Source organism: Manis javanica, chromosome 2, assembly GCF_040802235.1.
Source record: "Manis javanica isolate MJ-LG chromosome 2, MJ_LKY, whole genome shotgun sequence".
Lineage (NCBI taxonomy): Eukaryota > Metazoa > Chordata > Mammalia > Pholidota > Manidae > Manis > Manis javanica.
Window position 1 is genome coordinate 58,312,239 of NC_133157.1, and position 19,026 is coordinate 58,331,264.

The 19,026-nt window shown below is 36.9% G+C and overlaps 1 protein-coding gene across 30 annotated transcripts in view; it reads left to right on the forward strand.

Moving 5' to 3' along the window:
• PTPRD (protein tyrosine phosphatase receptor type D) overlaps positions 1-19,026 on the forward strand; it is a 2,165,650-nt gene that overhangs the window by 1,757,404 nt on the left and 389,220 nt on the right. For all 30 annotated transcript variants that reach the window (XM_073228519.1, XM_073228521.1, XM_073228522.1 and 27 more), the window contains one exon: positions 14,428-14,594. In XM_073228519.1, coding sequence (XP_073084620.1) covers positions 14,531-14,594 — 64 coding nt within the window. In that variant the 5' untranslated portion in view covers positions 14,428-14,530. The remainder of the gene's footprint in view (positions 1-14,427; positions 14,595-19,026) is intronic.

The following is a 19,026-nucleotide window of genomic DNA, read 5'->3' on the forward strand; positions in this document are numbered from 1 at the left end:
TAAAATTTTCCTATACTTGTGAATACTAATGGGGATGAGTGCAATAAACAACAAATAAATTACATGTTGTAGGTAGTATGTGCTGTAAAATAGAGCAGCTAAGGAAACTGAGGCAGAGAAGGGGGTTCATTGGCCATGATCAATACCAAAATAAGCACAAAAGCTGGTCTAGCACTGTGGTCCTTTGACTGTTTGTCTCTGCTACTTTCTTCGGATGGTACTGTGCCTCCTGGACCCAGGGGTCATTCCTCATTCTCCACATGGGTTCCGTCATCGTGTTTCGGTATGTTTTCCTCCTGCCTGGAACTGAAAGGCTATATCTGATCCCAGCTACTGAAAGTCATAAGTCTGTAGATTCTCAATGCTTTGAGCTGGCCAGTTATTATTTATGCCTTCTGTGTATGTTTCCAAGATAATTTGAGCTCAACTTTAATTTGTGTGTAACTTTGACTTATGTTATTCTTAGAGACCAGTTTATTTTCTTTAAAAGGATTGGGGGGAACTGAGGTAAAGTATGCAGTCATAAACAGTTTTGAGAAAAGCTGTCTTTAGTTTTCTAAGCAAAATTTCATTGTTGTAAACAAATATTCAATTTTATGAGTATACCACATTTTATTTATTCACTCAGGTATTGAGCATTTAGCTTATTTCTAGTTTGTGCCTCTTTTTCAAAATAATGTTTATATTAATATGGGGTATTTAACTAGAAATGAAACTGCTGGGTGATAGTTTAGATGCATATTTAGCTTTATTAAATACTACAAAATATTTTTTTAAAGAAGTCTTGCCATTTTACACTCCCATCAGCAGTATATAAGAATTTATTTGTTCTTTGACCTTGCCATCATAAATTAAATTTCTAATTTTAAATATCTGGTAAGTATGCAGTAATTTCTCATTGTGATTTCAATTTGCATTTTGTTTAGTGGCTATTTGTGTATTCTCTTTGTGAGGTGCTTGTTCAACATTAATCTTTACCCCTTCCCTGCAAAAGACAGATAGTACAATAAAAAAAATGGATAAATAGTGTAAGGCCTGTGGTGCATATGTGTTCTGCAAACATCTTATTCTACTCTGTGGATTGACCTTTCTTAATAATACCTTTGGATGAACAGGCTTTGTAAGTTTAATTAATTCCAATTTATCAGTCTTTATTGTTAATACTTTGTCTTGTTTCAGAAATCTTTGCCTATCCCAAGATAATTTTCTGTTATTTTTCACAACATTTATTGTTTGTATTTCACAGTTATGTGTCTAATACATATAGAATGTTTCTGTGTATGGTGTGAAGTAGAAGGTCAATATAAATTTTGATTCATGTAGATATCCACTTGACCCAGAGCTATTAATTGAAAATATTATTCTTTTACACTGTACTACAGGGACACAACTGTTTATAAATCAACTGCCTGAATGAATACAGGTGGATATATTTCCAGAGTTGTTATTCTGTTCCATTCGAATGTTTGTCCTTGAGCCCATTCTTCATTATCTTAATTTTTGGTGGATTTATAGTAAGTCTTGGTAACTGGCAGTGTGTCCTTTAGTTCTTCAACAGTTGTGTTTTTTTAAGATCATCTTGGCTATTCTTGGTCCTTTGCATTTCCTTATAAATTCTAGAATAATTTTTTCTACTTCTCAAGAAAAACATGTAGCATTTTATATTGGGATTACATTGATTTCATAGATCAATTTGGGAAAAAATTAACATCTTTACAAAAATGAGTCTGTCAAACCAGGAGCATATTTTGATCATTTATTTAAGTCATTAATTTATTACTAATGCTACATTAATACCATCAACTTTTAGTTGACTAGTAATTAAAGCTTTTAATCTTGTCAACTTTTGTTACATTTATTTCTAGGTTTTAAAAGTGTTTTTTTGATGCTGTTGTACATGGCACATTTTTTAAATGTTTATTTTGCAATTATTTATATTATGGGTATATACTACAACTGACTTTTATATCAACCATGTATTCTGCAACGTTGCTCCATTAACTTACTCATTTTAGTATTCATCACGTCTTCTCCCTTTTTCACACATTCCAGTAATTAGTCAAGCTGACCAGCTCCTATTCCAGGATAGACACATCCAATGTGCTGTCAGAAACTGGCCTGAGGAACACGTACTGTTCAAAATGTCACTCCTTCAAAAAGCTTGAGTGAAATTTCTCCGCTTTAAGACTATTAACCTAACTTGAGTTGTGGGCTTTATCCTCAGGCAGAAGCTGCTTAAAGAAAACATCTATGGAGATAAAATTATGCTCACTACTACTTATCCCGTACATTTGGTGAGGTTAATTGAGATCTCAGACACATTCATCACTTCAGTTATATCACAAGGAAGGAGGATTATGCTGTATGGTTTTATCCAATGGTTAAAGACATTTTAGAACAATTTCACTCTCTCTAAGCTATACAAACAGGACATATTATAGTTGAAGGAAGGAATAAAGAGGCACAAATAGTTCCACCTTACTAATTTTCTTAAATCACATAATAATACCTCATTTAAAAAGTCTGAAAGGTAATGACAGTGATTTTACTAGTTGATTGCTATCAAAAAAGGACCAAATTAATACAAAACCATAAGAAGCCAGCTTGCCTACCTGTATTAAAAATGTGGTAAAGTCCTGAAGAAAACATATATCATATAAAAAAAAGCTTTGATTGTGGATGAGATAAATATCTAGCCTTTTGGTATTGGTGTCACTAGCCATTGCTGTATACCAAACCATCCCCAAACTTAGTAGCTTATGCCAACGTTCATTTATTTATCTCACAATGCTCTGGGTCAGCAGTTTGGGCTGCTCTCAGCTGGTAATTCTGCTACTGTGGGCCAGGCTCTGCTGATCTTTGCTCAACTTGTTCATGAGTCTGTGGTCAGCTGCCAGGTCCTTTGGGGAATGATCAGTCTACAATGGCACAGCTGGGTGGCTTATCTCTGTTCCACCGTCTCTCACCCTCCACCAGGCTAGCTTGGGCTAATTTAAATGGTGGTGGTGACAGTGGGCCCAAGACCAGCAAGTGGAACGGAGCAGGCAAGGCAGCTTCCTGAGGTTTCTTGGGTTTCTTGAGGCTCAGGGTTAGAATGCACACTCTGTTCCTTCTGTCCTATTCTGTGGTCAAGGCCAATGGCAGGGCCGGGCCAACCAGAGAGGGAACAGATTCTTCCTCTTGAGATGAGGGGAAAGGTGGCATTTTCAGTCACCTTCTTCTACACTCTCTGTACAACACACTGTAGTGCTCTATAATGTATTTTTGACATAGAGGTTAAATACTAGTAGTTTCAAGTTTATTTAGTAACTAACAGGAAAAGTAAGTCATTAAATGACTTCATGTTGGGGTGTTAAAAGGCTTGCTTTAATAGTGCAGGAGTTCCTGGAGTGAAGACTTAGAGATGAAATATAAAAGATAGCTAAGACTGAAAAGCTAATTTGGGAACCAAGCCCACAATTGACTCACAGCACGACCTAGCTTCTAAATCCCGAGAGAAAGGATTTTTGAATTATTGGCAAGGCAGTGTCTTCTAACAGACTGAATGCCAGTGTACTGTTGGGTATTAGTATCATTACTAACATGACAAGGTATAAAAGGGTCAAAACCAGACTTTGATATACCAAACTTCAGAAACTCTTTTTTGAGCATGTGTGGAAAGCCTTTCCAGAATCACAGATTTAGAAGTGTGACCACAGAGATCCAGTGTGCCTACCTTTTTCTTTGTATATGAAAGCAGACATGTTTCCAGTTTTCAGTAATGCAAATGAACACTAACATCAGGTACTTCATTTTACAAGTAAAAATTCTACAGTGTATTAAACTAACCTATGGAAGAACCCTGGGATGAAGAAAATTCATTTGATATTCTAGGATCTGTTGCTATGTAGGAGCAGAGAATGGCAGTTCAAAACATTACAAAGCAACACATTATTTCTGATTCTTTTAAACAGAATTGGGAAGGGGGCTGCCATAGGATCCCTGGAAAGTGGAACTGGGAGATGTTCATAAAGGGTCAAAAGACTTCACAATAGGGCACAATGACTATGCCCAAATAAATGGATTGGAAATCTCTACAGAGACTAGGAGCAGGGTGGGTGGTGGTGGGAGAATCGTATTTTCAAAACCTTTGGCACACAGCCAATGTAGAAATCGTATAAACATAATTCAGATCATGTCACTACATAGCATAAAGCCTTCCAGTGTCTTCCCATTGCATTTCAAATGAAGTCCAATCTTTGCAATGTGGCCTACAGGCCTTGTGAATTGGGACCCAGCCTGTTTTCCCAGCCTACCACATACACTTTCTGCCTTGCTTCTTGGGCTCCAGCCACACCAAGCTCTTTTTCCCACCTCCAAGCCTCGGACCCGGGGCAGTCTGTCCCTTAGCCTGGAAAGCTCTTCTTCCAGGTTCAGGTTCACACTCCACCTCTCTAGGGCCCTTCCCTGCCTCCCTGTCTAAAGCCTTCCCCAACCCTTCCCACAGACCAGTTATTCTCTACCTCCTTACCGTGTTTTCTTTACAGCACTTACCCAGTTCATTTGTTGTTGTTGTTGTTGTTTTTTATTTCTTGTACTTTTTCCTCTCTCCTCTCAACAGTGTATCAGGGATCTTGTTGTTTTGTACAGTGTTATGGTTCTTGTCCTATAACCATGCATGGTATTCAAGAATATTCATGGAGCAAAAGAATGAAGGAATTCATTTTTAAAACAAAAACACAGTTGATATGTAAAACTTAGCACAGATGGTTTACAATGATAAAGTGAGGACATTGTATGAAAATCTCAAAACACAATGACGTCTTTTCTGTGTGTTATGTCGTGTTGACATCAGCTGTCACATACAGTCTTTAACATTTGGCTATTATAGCAAGTATTTGACTCCACAAGGGGGTTGACTCCACAAGAGCAAATCTGTAACAGCTCTCCTTTTTATCTGTTGTCACCTGAAATATGTGAAAAAAAGCCAAACTATGGAATGTTTAGGGGAGTGGACTTCCAGTGATTTGTGTGACCTAGAAAAAAATTGTAGAACTTTTATTTCTGTTTGTTTTTTATCTCACTTTTTAAATTTCTAATTTTGTGTTTGACAATATGTTTAGTTACTTAGTAGTATAGTAGGTATATATAACATATAAATACATATTTTCACATGCATTTTTAAATGTGCACTACATTTTTTTATGGCATGTGTGTACTATGTTTATGTATGGAATGTACACACCAGTCTGAAGTGGTAAGTTTGAAAATGATCAAGATTTATGCTATGGATAGTTTTCACCATAGTGACAATTGCTGTGGGAACAAGTGAGCACATTTTTAAAAGTATAGCTTTCACAAGTTTTGCACATGGTATTATGATAACAGTTCATGGTTAAATGTATGATTTAAAAAGTATTAAAGGAAACTTAACAGAAAGGTTCAGTTTACTTAGATTGTGGTGGAAACATCATTGGACATAGAGAAATTCCTAAAGAGATGGCATTTTAATTTGAGGCTTGATCTCCCACCAAATAATAATTTTTATTCCCCTCCCCTCTACACGGCTGGCCGCTGTGCTTCCACAGCTGCCTGCTCAGCCCATCGCTCATAGGCCCCTGACTTGCCCCTATTCCTGTTAGTGCCTGACTATTCCCCAGTGTTTCAGAGGCCTTTATGATGATGCTTAAATTCAGCAAAATAATTTGGTCAGTGTTATTATTCAGCATTCCCTTTTCCTTTTGTCACGTGGGCCATTCATGTAGAATTACCATTGGTATCTATCTAGAAAGTTTAGTATTGAGAAAGTTACTACATCTAGTTTGTAAATAGGCTTTTAATGACTTTAAATTCCTTTTTTGATATCTGTACTGTGCATTTTGTTCGAGTATTTTGTAGAAGTATAATAAAACGACAGTATTTTTACAGAGCCTTTTTCCAGAGGTCTCCAATATATTTTCTGAAAGTGTGACTATGGGAAAAATATTTTTTCATTGCTAGTCTGACACATTCTTGGTATGGGAAATACATAGTGCCTTTATTGCTGCAGGAAATTTTTGTGCTTTATTATCAAATCACTTTTTAATGCCAACTGCTTTTGAAAAATAACCATTGTATGTTTTCATTTCTTTTTCAATATGGCCGTGTTGCCCTCAGCAACTTTATAATAAAGTATACTCAGGCTGGCATCTTTCCACTTGGATAACTGTCCTGTGAATTCACCATCTAACACATTCCCATCTATTCCCAATTAGTCAACATGCATTCTTGTTAAAATGTAGATAAAACAGAAGAAAATCCATGAAAAAGAACTTGCTGATACTATGCAAAATAAATATTCCTTAAAGTGGCATAAATATGCATTTGCATATTTTTAACTCAATTACTAACATGTAAGAATTTTAAAGTCTATTTCAGGTAAATTATTTCTGCTTACAGACATAAACCTATGAACTAAAATCTTAGAGACTCAAGTACATAATAATGGATTGCTGAGTTAAAGAGAGACCCTTAGGAAAATTTTTAACTCATGGAATAAACTTTCATTTGTGAATTATTTATTCATTTAGGATAATGACTCTCAAATGCTTTTATCCAAGCAATTCTCTCATCCTTCCTTCCTACACCCCACTTTTAAGGTTTTCTTCCACCTTCATTTGGGTCAATATATGTATATACATATCACTTCTCTACCAACTGAAGCAGAGAACTTTTCTTTGTGTTGCCTGGTTTAGAATTAATCACGACTACCTAAGCTAGGTATCTCCATTGAACTAAGTCAGAGATGGTAGAAGCTGAATGTTGTAAAAGATATAAAATTGGCCTGGGCTCTAAACCATCCTTTGAGACTAATCAGGTGTATACCCCAAGGCTATTAATTCCATTGCTGCTAATGAGGGAGTTACCCAAGGTGATCTGCAATTTTTGTCTAAATTTTATCTATCTGTATTTTCATTCAAGAAGAAGGGTATGTGAGAAGCTACTAACAATAAAAAAGGCTGCAATATAACTGAAAACAATAACTGTGTGGGGTGAGAGAGGAGGAAAGTATATATTGAATATCTGTGATTAATAATATTTGTCCTCTTTACCTTTCTTTAAGTTTCTGTTTGACTTAAGAACACTTTATGTGGTTTCTCCATACAGAACCCGGTTCCTCTAGTCTGTGTGTTCATAGATTTCCAGAGAGGCATGGGAATAGTCTTGAGGACAGAACTGGGAAAATGAATAGAATATTACTCAATTTCATCTTCGCCAGCCATTCATGATGGCCTCTTATCATTTGCTTTCTATCTCTGTTGCTGGCAGTGATTTGAGAGAATACTGCTTGGAACTGAATATTTCTATCCTGGGACTGTTCCCACAGAGAAACTAAGCCCCCACCGTGAGAGATGGGAAGCACGTCTATTCACTGACAGACATCAGTGCAATGTCTGCCCCATTTAACAGATTCATCCTTTTAATTGGTGGCAATATTTATGTTGCCTGAGCCTGTGAACTGAACTTCCCATAACGCAAGCCAACTTCAGTTCTAGCTTAGGACGAAAAGGGAAATTTGGGTGTCATCCATAGTGTTTTGACTGCCATGCCCAGAAATTCAAATCTGTTTTGAGTTTACATACTAAAACTACACTGGAAGCACCTAAAATTGGTGGGTTTAGAAAACAATGGACTAGAAACTGGCCTTTAAAACTCCCATTTTTTTTTTAATTAAAAATTTTTCTTAATATTTACTGTTCTAGGACAATGTTTTCCAACCTTGACACTGTTGACATTTTGGGTTGATAATTCTATGTTGTGGCGGCTGTCTTGTGCCTTGTAAAATATTTAGTAGCATCCCTGTCCTCTATCCCTTAAATGCCATTAGCACTCCAGACATTGCCAGTATCACCTGGGAAGCAGGCAAAATTATTCTCAACTGAAATCCACTGCTCCAGAGCTTTGATCCCTCTGAGGATGGGGGTGTAGATACAACACCTGTGAGAGGCAGATCAGTTTCCACTGGGCTCTATAATGCAGTATATAAAAATAGTTAAAAGATCCTTCACTTTTTTTTCAGAAATAACATCAAGGAAAGAAGTCATTAGTGCTAAAAGGCAGTGGTTAGTCCCCCACAAATTAAAAAATTTACTTTTTATAGTACCTACGTAAAATACGTACTGCTAGATTTCTTTTTCCACTACGTATTGATGGAAATTAAGCAAAGACAATATTTTCCGATAATAGATTTTGAAAGCTAAATGCATTCTGAATAAAGACTATTTTACATGCATTAAAAAAGAAACACTTTTTATGATATTTAATACAATGAAAAAGAAAAACAAGTATGGTGAGTTAGGATGATGGCTTACATCCATTTTGAAATGCCCAAAGATTAAAATAATAGAATCTGTGTTCTGTTGTTTAGGTGGGGAGTGGCTGGGTTGCTTTAAATATCTATTTGGCAGAAAGAAACAAATAGCAGAGTCCCAGTAGCACATTGAATAGACCTGTATTTTAACTTTTGAGTTATCAGTTTTCCCTAGTGTCATGTAAAACTAGATAAAAGTTATCACATGCAATAATTATTTAAAGAAATTAGAGGCTTTTCCCAAAACCATTCCTAACTTTCAAATAAGAGTTATGATTCTGTTTATAGGGGAAAAAAATAGGGAGATGAGGTCTTCTTTTCCTTTCTGTTCATTTCTCATGACATACCTCATTTTTGCTTCCCGAAGGAGAAACAATAAAGTTAATGTATTTTGCCATTTCTAAAAGTAAGTAATATTTGTATGTGCCTCAAATGTAGAGTCATTTGAAATCTTAGAGAGATGTTATTAATAGTAATTTGGAAAATGAATCATACTATGTAAAGCTCAGACAGTTGGCTTCTCTCTCTGTGTATTAAAACCAAACACATAAGGAACCTTTTATGGTATCCACATCGATAGATACTGTTTCAGTTATTCTTATAATTCACTTGATTTCTCAAAAGAATTATAGTGTGCTTACTTAAAGACACCTAGTGTCTTTATATTAAGTCATGCATGGCCTAAGCCAAAAATTGGATGGTTGAGTTTTTACTTTGAGTTTATATATACAAACGCAAAGCCCCTCTTGATTTTTTTTTCTAATTTATTGTCATAAACGCATGTTTAGGGCAAAACACACACACAAATAGAATCTTTGGTTATGTGCTATTATGTGAAAGAGGAGGTTTTTAAGGAGATTTGTACTTCTTTCATAAAAATAATTCTTTATATTCTTTAAATTTGAGTGTTTTATCCAGACATGTCCTGGTTGTGCAGTTATTTTTCACTGTTTAATTTAATAACCCCTCTCCATTTCCCTTCTTTTTCTCATCACTGCTTCCACTGAACATTGAGGCTTTTGGTGCTGCATGTACTTAAGAATGTCTTTTCCATATTTCTCACTGATATTAAGTAAATGTGATCATTTCATGAAAACTATACAAATAATTATTTCACATAGATGTGTAGAAGTCCATTTGCATTTTCTGTCTGTGGAATGTGGCATGTCTTTGCTGTCAACAGTTCTCATTTCTGTATCCTGGACAGGGACTTTCAATGATGAGAAATATAATTCTTCTAGCTAAGATATGAAACACCATTGTTTTTCCTTTTAATAATAATATTTCTGTTTGGACATTTTCCAGGTATATACTTCACCACTTACTGATCCTCCTTTTGCATTCTCTGACATATATTTTTTTAATTGAAACAGTTGTTTTTGGCAAAGTAAAGGACAGAGATGAGAAAGTGAATGACCCAAAGGTAGTCAGTGCCATTTACATTAAGGTACTCAGTGCCGTTGAAACATGTAGCTATAGTGCGCTGTCCTAAAGGGCAGCCACTAGCCCCATGGGGCTCTTTAATTTTAAATTTAAATACAATAAAATGTTTACTTCCCCAGTTTCACTACTTTGTTTATAGTGGTCAATTATTAGTGCAGATAAAGAACATTTCTATCCTTCAGAAAGTTTTATTGGGCAGCACTGGAGGATTCTTGTCTTAGAATGTGATGAAATATTTTAGGGGGCCATTCTCATGGAAGAATCTCAAGAATACATCAATAGTTGGAAGATTATTTATGTTTTTTCTTTTTGTGTTCTCATGTCGTAACTGAACTGAGGGCACAGGGAATTCACAGGTGGCTCAAAAGCTCCCACCGGGCTTGCTCTGACCTCCAGGCTCCACAGCCCCAAGCTTCTTCCACAGCAGCCCTACTTTTGTCTGTTTTAAAATTGGAGTTTCTTGATAACACATCTTGTGTACAAATGGTTGTTTCTCTTAAATGGTTGGAAACTTGTTCTAGTTGATTTACTGAGAACTGATTGGTTTTGGGGGTTGATAAAAAAGAAGTCATAGCGTTTTGGGACTTGCTCCTTCGTACTTCATCTCCTCAACTTAATTAATGGCTTTCTGCATGGATGTATACATACATGCATTTGTTCAGGTTAAATATCATTGTGATTGATGTGATTGCTTCTAAGATATCTCAAATTGAGAGTATAGATTTTTACAAGAGAAAAAATAAAAATGTGTAGAGGTAATGATATCTAATTTTCTAGTGACAATAGGTATTTTTTTTTAAATTATGGAGTTTTTTGATTGTTCCTTTTTTTTAATGCTAAATAATTTTCCTTTCCCACTCTCTTTTCAGAATAATGATTTGATGCTTTAACTTCCTGCTAGAGTGACCAGTGTAATTTTTAAAAATTACTAAAAAAAGGATACACTCATGGATTGTAATATGATGTGTTTCAGTTAATTGCAGTCATTACTCTCGTTGCCTCTCTGACTTTCCTGCATTTGGCCCAGGGGAGCTTCAGTCTTTTGGCTCCTTTTATTTGGCTATTCCTTAGTAGTTCCTGAAAGCTTCCTTGATTCCTGGTTCAGCAAGATATTCCACATCTATTTTGCACATTTCCTACATAAAATCTGCAGTCACTCACTTCTCTAAGGGACTCTAAGGACATCTTTAAAAGACATAAAGCTCAATTTTGTCTTTTTTCTCTTAGGGTAACACAATTTACAGAAACATACTAACAATACATAAAGCCGGGGGGAAAAAGTCCTTCAGCATTCATATTAGTTTGAATATAAACATATTTATTACAGAAAAGGGTTACAATCTTAAATGGAAGATGACGAGTTGGGTACGTGTCTGTTTATGGGAACTTGAAAGAGTGCCCTGTGAAGGCTTTTAGGCAAGTGTATTTTTGTTATTAGGAATTATTTTGCATACAGTGACTCTCTGAACTGTTAGAGTCTCTTGCCACAGATGTACATAATACAAAAGTAGATATTCAACTAACTAGAAATCAGCAAATTACTGTTTCTTCAAATCTTCGTGTTGTGAGCAGTAAAAAAATGGAATGTTAAATATTTATTATTTCATTTTATTTTAAACCCATTTACATGGTTCAATGTGATCTGCACATTAGAGTTAAGGAAAGACACAAAGGGCAAGGAATGTAAAAATCAGAGTTAGCTTCTGCTGAGGGCTATTGGACAGATGGAGAATAATTTGTGATGTAAGCTAAACCACAGTACTTTTAATATCTCTGAACCCCTTTTCTTGTTCTTTCCATTGCAGACAGCTTGGCAACCATTTCTCTAGGCTAATGGAAACTACTTGTAATATTTATTCATCCTCATTATTTTCATTGTCAATTTTTCCTTGAAAATCTATTTCCCATTTCAGTTCTAAAATTTAAATTCCATCTAACTGATATGCAAGCCAGCATTCCTTTTTGGCAATATTTCTATGTAATAAAAAAGATACAGAGTGGAGATTGGTTGGAATGAACATCTAGAATAGGTTTTATCTTCACACTTCTCATGTCGTGTTGTCATATCTTGGCCAAGGGCATAGATCATTGAAGTATAAATATGGTTGTTCATATCTGGGTTCATTTGTAGATCCTGTCAGTGTTCCAAGTCCAGAGGTAAAGTTTGTAGGTTCATTTGGAAGAAGTTGGTTTTTCTGTGCCACTCCAGTCTAGTGGGGGGAAGCCAAATCACCTCTTCCCTGAGAGAGCATTTCATAACGCCTCCATCTCTGCAATCGCACCGAGTCGTTATGTAGCAGTTGGCTCTGATACGCTTCCACAGACACAAATTGAGTCCGACAAGACTGATGTCTCCTGGACTTTGCTGTCATTTGAAATGCTAGCATGAGGATGGGAACGGGGAAAGGGGAGGGGAGGAGAGCTGATTTCTGTAGCACTTTTCTTGTGGAGTTTTGAGAATTTTAACATTTGATAGCTGCGAACTGCTTGATAAGTTGTTTTCCAGATGAGATTGACAACAATAGCTGATGTGGAGCAGCTGGCTAGCTTTTGGTTTCAAGTAGATGCATTTCAGTGTGTAACTTGCTTCTTCATGCCACCTACAAATCTGTTAAAAAGAAAAAAAAAGACTATCTGGTAGAATGGTAATGAGAATGATTCCCCCCTTCCTTTTAGGCTTATCTTTATTGCATTCAAACCACTCATGAATAGTAATGAAAAGATGATATATTGTTTTTAATCTTTATTCTCACGCTCAAGCTCAGTTTCAGCAAAGACATGCCATAGGATCAGCTTTACAATACTTTTTAAAGTACAAGTTATTTTAGGGGATTTGGATATTTCAGGATATCTCTAGTATTTTCTGTCAAGAATTTTGTATGTGTGTCAAATGTTCCAATATACAAAACTTAAAGGTACACTGTTTCATTTGGCAAATGAATTCCAGTTGTCATTCTCAAGTTCTCACAATAGAGGAAGCGATAGCATTCAAAATTCTCTCACCCTCTGTTTAAAAGCCTACTCTGTCAGGTGCTGTGCTAGATTTATTGCAGGTTCTATAGGACCATTTATTTACCACATGAAGGGTCATGTTGGAGCTAATCACGGCTTCCCTTCTTTCCACCCCCACTGGGACCACCATCACTCTTACAGTCTGTGTTACTTCCCGCCCAGGACTCTTGCTATGGCCTAATAGTGTTCTCTATATCACCCCACATTCAGCCATCAGATAATCTGCCCAGAGCCTAGTTCCATGTTGTTCCTCTGCTCCAAACATTAAATACCTCTCCTTGTGGTTTGCTAAGTACAGGCTGGTTGACTTAGATTAGCATTCGAGGCTCACTATGACATGCAGATGTACATACATATACATACACACCCACCTCCACACACATATAGTTTGTTTTGTTTTTTTGTCTAAAACTTTTTCTTTTGCCTTACCTTCTTCTGATTTCCTAATGGATCCGTCACTCCAACCCAATGGTTTCGGTGTGGTCCCTGGACCAGGTGTATCAGCATTACTGAAGTACTTGTTAGAAATGCGAGCTCTTGGGCTCCAGCACAGACCCACTGAACCGTAGCCTCTGGGGGTGGCACCCAGCTGCTGTAATAAGCCTTCCAGGGGATTCTGATGCGTGTAGACACTTGGGAGACCCTGCTCCAGCCAAACCAAGACACTCATCTTTTCCAGAGTTCCTTTCCCAACATCCTGCCTTCGCACAGACTTCTTGGAGTGCTTTTCCCTCCTTACTAATGCTTTGCCTGTCCTTCAAGGCCCAGTTTGAGGCACTGCTTTTTCTATGATGGCCTTCCTAATCCTGTCTTCTATGGCATTGTTTTCCTTCCTGGCACTAACCAGTTTTTAACTTGTACAAACCATCTGATGTATTTGGCTTACTTTCTCCACTAAACTGGAAAGTTGTAGATGATGAAATCTGACTCATTCTTGTACCTTGTGGCACTCTGTGCTAAGTGCCATCGCTGACGCCTTGCACACAGTAGGGCCTCTAATACTAGTTTATGGCTTACTGATTTTTATATAGAAGATTGAGAAAACTAAGCCACTGCCCAGGGGACATATAAAACTCCTGTTAAGTCAAAGAGGCTCATGCTAACTATTGTTTTGACTTACAGAAGCCAAACTCGACTTGACTATTGATGTATCTTCAGGGAAGAAGCCAAATGTGCTCATGTAAAAATGCCTAACCTCTCCTCTTCAGCTGGGGAAGTTGAATTAGCCCTGTCATTTCACCTAGTGCCAAGAAAGCAGCTTCCATTATTCTGTCCATAACAGACTTATCCGACACAGAGGAGTTTCCCTTAACTCTTTCTCATAGCCTTGGTGTGCTGTCTTCCACTGATGTATTCACGTAATGTTTCATAAGAAGTGACAGTCTCTTCTCAGAGTATTGCCCAAAGAGTGGCATAAGCAGAGAGTGAAATTCGAGGTAGTTGGCTTTAGGATGGCCTGAAAATGGAAACAAGATGTGCTGGGGTTGCCACATTTTACAAACCAAGTTACGATTACAATTTATCATGTGTTTACCATGGGTTATGTCTCTCGTGGTGGTGGTGATGGGACAAGTGGAAAGAGTGAGAAATCTAAGCATCTTTGTGTTTTCTCCCCTTTCTTTTCTGTTCATCTCCCCTGACAGGCTCTGAAAGCATTCCAGCTGAAATTTCAGATTGGACAGGCTTGCTGTGGCTTCTGAGGCAGGGACTCCAGGCCTCCAGCGCGCGCTGCTGCCAAGTTGCAGGATGGTGCACGTAGCCAGGCCGCTGCTACTACTCCTAGCCTTGTTCCTCCGTGCCGATGCTGAGAGTAAGTCATTCCACCCTCCCCAGGGGGCTGCCACCATAATGCAGGGCTGTGTTTGCAGTTGGCACCGTGATCAGGGCATATGAATGCGTTTCCTTTGGAAATAAATCCTGAGACACTGTGGGATCCTCCTTGGCTACCAGCCAGCCTTTGAAAGAGATTATTGATGTGACTTCCTTACCATTTCCTCTCTCTCTTAATGTCCCTTTTCTTGTGCGACTAACTGCTCCTACTGTTTTGTCTTTTTTTTTTTTTTTAATTCTTCCCAGCCTGGTGGCAAAGTCATATTATGAGGCTGATGATGTAACTCAAACTGGGCTTACCAGTTGGTGGTGCCAATAAGGAAACGTTCAGACCGTTAGAAATTTCTTTAGATTTGTGGATATTTCTATGTTTAGAAAAATGCACAATGTCACATTGAGCCCAATTAAACTGGCAAGTCCCTTGTAGCTGTCATAGCAGCTGTTCAAATGCACTGTTTCCGACAGCTGTCGTCGAGTACAGTATTCAAACAAGTCAGGCAGAACTGACAACTTCGTGGCTGGATGAAGAGTGTGAATGTATGATAATTCTGTGGAGTACAGACACCAAAGTTTGGTTTACTGGACTCAGTATATGAAACTGAGATTTTGGTCATTAGGTTGCCACTTAATATGACCATAGCTCCTTTATAATTAGGAATTCATTAGGTCTACCTTATTTATGTATGTTTCTTGTCCATCTGCCTCATGGTCTTTTGGAAGAGATAGTACTGGAAAGGTATGGACTCACTGACATGTCTGGTTTCATGGTAGTGATTTAGCTCATGGGAGAGCTGGCCATTCTCCTTGGGATCCTCTGGTACTATGAAAATATATAACAGCTGCATTCATTGGCTTTTCTTTCCACTTGCTTTTTCAGTGATTACATTTGATTCATGTTAAGGATGTTTCAAAGACAAGGATCCTGTGTCCTGTTGGCCCCTACCTATTAGCTGCAGTTTGACAAGAATTTCCTCAATAGCAGCCAACTTTTTTGTTTAAACAGGGGCTCTATTTGCTAAAGAGAGCTTTCCAGGAGTAAAAGCAATGATGTTCCTAATAAGATACATATGGAACATGCATGTTTTAAGCACAATATTCTCTGGTTGATAATGTATATAGTCTGCTAATTAGCAATTGAGAGTGTTGGTTTAAGGTGAGGCCAAGGAATTTCTAGTCTAATGCCAGTGAATAATTAACTGGGAAAAGACCCAAATGAAAGGTGATCTTGTTATTTTAAAGACATTAGTGTCAAAATGTATCTTAAAGTTGAAGTCTAAATTTAGTTTACTAAAGAAACCAGGCATATGGCTTTATTTATTTATTTATTTATTTTGTTTTGGTTAGAATGAAAAAGTAAGTTGTTCTACAGCTGTTAACCTGTGACAAGACCCTGGGAATCCAATTTAATATCAGATCACAGGGATTTTCTTAAACCCACTAGATAAAATTATTATAGATCCATGAAGTTATCTTTCTAGATAAGTAAAAATGTTCTTCTACTGAGCAGATATGCTCTCTTTAATTCTCTCGTGGAAAGTGGCAGACAGATGTCAAGAGTTTAGGAACACGTACTTTTGAAATTATGTTTTATTGAACAATCCATACTATAGTGATCATCAACTGCTCCTTGTCCTCCTGCTCTTCACTTTCTCCCTTTTCCTGTCATCCTTCATCACACTTACAAAAGAAATAACAAGGGCCTGCATTAGCAATTTTTGGTTAAATTAGGATATTTGCCATGTTATATTTAAGTGCTATCAGCTTTCAGTCTCAAAGTGTAACATGGAAAAGAATCCATTCTCTCTCACTCTTCCCACTGTAGTGAGAAAGACAGCACAAGCTTCTTCTTTGCCAGATTAATTTTGTTTAGTTTTATCCATGTCTAGGTAGCCTTGTCTTAATATATTTTCCCTTTAACAGATTCATTTGGTATTGTTGAACAGTATGTGTAACCTGAGAGTTCCTGATGAAAGGCAAAAAATTAGCCACGTTCTTTTAGGTTTATTTTAAAGAAGAAAGAACATCCCTTACTAACCTACTGGAAGATATCTGTGGTATATGAAAGCACGTGGTAGGGTTGGAGATACAATTTTAGTCACTTAAGAATGTTTAAAGAACAATTGGTAAAATAGGATCTGGGTTAACCCATTAAATTGTGCCATTACCTTTTTTTAAAACACACCGAAAAAATCAGGACATAAGTAGTGCTGAAGATAAGTTTGATTTCTTCACCATCACTTAAAGATAATATTTCTCAACCTCCTCTTACTTGGGTCACTGGTTTGTCTCCCCTATGCTTTCATTAGTATATCTAGTCATACTTGTTTTTCCTAATGCCTATGCTTCATATTTATACAAGGAATAAGGAGTTACACTGCAAAATTTAATAGTAGCTTCTCAGAGCCATTTGAGAACTATGAAATAATTTTTATTTTAATTTTTTCTCATTTGAAAAAGAGGACCTGGTTGGGGTGGGGAATCGATTAGAAAACTCTAGTTTACCATGCTAAATGAATGTGTTCGGTTCACTGCCTTTTGAAATGATTAACTCCAAAAAGCCAAGGAGTCAGGATTATAATCTGTTGAGTGGATCGCCATAGCAAAGTGTCAGGTGTGATGCTGCATAAGTAGCAGAGCTCTTAGGGAGCCTTGGTTCAAAGACAGGTTCAAAAACTCGTAATCTCTCTTTAGCAGAACATTATGGTCTTTGCAATTCACAATTCAAAATGCCCTACAGATCCTCACTATTACTTTAAAAGGTTAGATGTGTGCATGAATTTTATTTCTTTTCATTCCTGTATCTTGAATGCCTAAAATGATTTTGCTTATTGTTCTTGACATGTACACCTAGTAGAGGCCATGGTCTCAGGGAAGGGTTAAGTGTGGCTTCTGTTTGAGCACTAAGAGTAGCTCTTACTCATGTTAGGGTGAACAGTTTTCTGGTTTAGGTAGTGGTCTGACTAAAGTCACTTCAGTAATAGGTGTATGCAAATTAAAGGTGAATTTATATCAGATCAGTGTGATCTGGGGCAAATATTAAAGTTTTCTTTTGGCTGAGGTTTCATAATAGTTTCTGGTAGTTTTATTTCATATGTAACTTTAGTTTTCAATTCACTAGTAACTTTTTGTTTTGGTTTTCAACGAGGTACAGGCCAAGAACCTGATGTTAACACCTCTCATCAAACCGGTTTCACTCTAATGAAACCGCTTACCACTTACTGTTGTATTCTGGACCTGTGTTCACATTTTGGACATTCTAAGTGGATCTGGGTGTTTACTAGGTCTTCATTAGGATCAAAACTCTTGATAGTTTAATTCCTCAAGTAGTGTATTTGGTCTATATTTTGTTTTTTTTGCCTTCCATCTCAGAAAGTGAACACTCCATCTTTCCTTATTAAGGAACCTTCCTGCACCCCTATCCACTCAGTATATTTCTGTTCTGTATGAAAGGTAATGTAAAACACAGATTAGCAGATGACACATGATGAATGTTTAATAAATGTTAGCTGTTGTTAATCTCGTTATTCCAAAACATTCAGTCACCATTTTAATTGAGCACTTGTGTTAGATACTGTGCTAAACTTCTTTTATTTGACCTATAGATTTTCAAAATTTGGGTGGATGATAAACCAGGTTTTCTTGCAGCATGTTAAAGTCCCGGCTTGCTTTTCTATGAGTTCTTATACATAGGCAATTCTTGTCTCATCAATTACACTGAAGATCAAGAGGGAAAAATATGAAGCATATATGCTTTAGGTAAGCTTTAAAAAAGGCGCCTCTCTTAGAATTACGAATTTAAAATTAATTTGGCTTAAGTCTAATGGATAATATAAAGTGTTCCATCCTTCTGTTCTGTCTTCTGGTAATGCATTTTTTTGAGCTGCTAAGAGGGAGGAGCTCTGGATATTTACTGTAAGCAAATATGAGCCAGTAGTCCAGAAAGCTAGTGATGGAGGGAAGCATGGTAGGAAAGTGAGTGGCTTTTGATGTAGCTAGAAATTACTCTTTAAGAAAAAAAAAAGAAAATGAAAATGATTACACTGAAGGGCAGGGCAAATTACTCCTTTTGCATTTTATAGAAATAACTACTGACAAGCAGCCTAAGTCAAGTAATTAGACTTTCTGAAATGAAGTTAGGAATGCCTTTCTTATGTCATCAAAATGCATGCCTCCCAGCAGACAGGGACCATTTCACTCCGTATCTGGGAAAGAATGTCTTTTGTTTTTAGATCACACATATTTGACTATGTATATATGTATGTATGTTTGTGTGTGGATCTGTATGTGTTTATTTATATGACAAACCATTTAATCATCCTTTGAAAGGTAAATTGCTTGGGATAATGAGAAGGTTCTAAAATTAGATTGGGGTGATGGTACTAATTGAATATAAACATTCTAAATGCTATTGA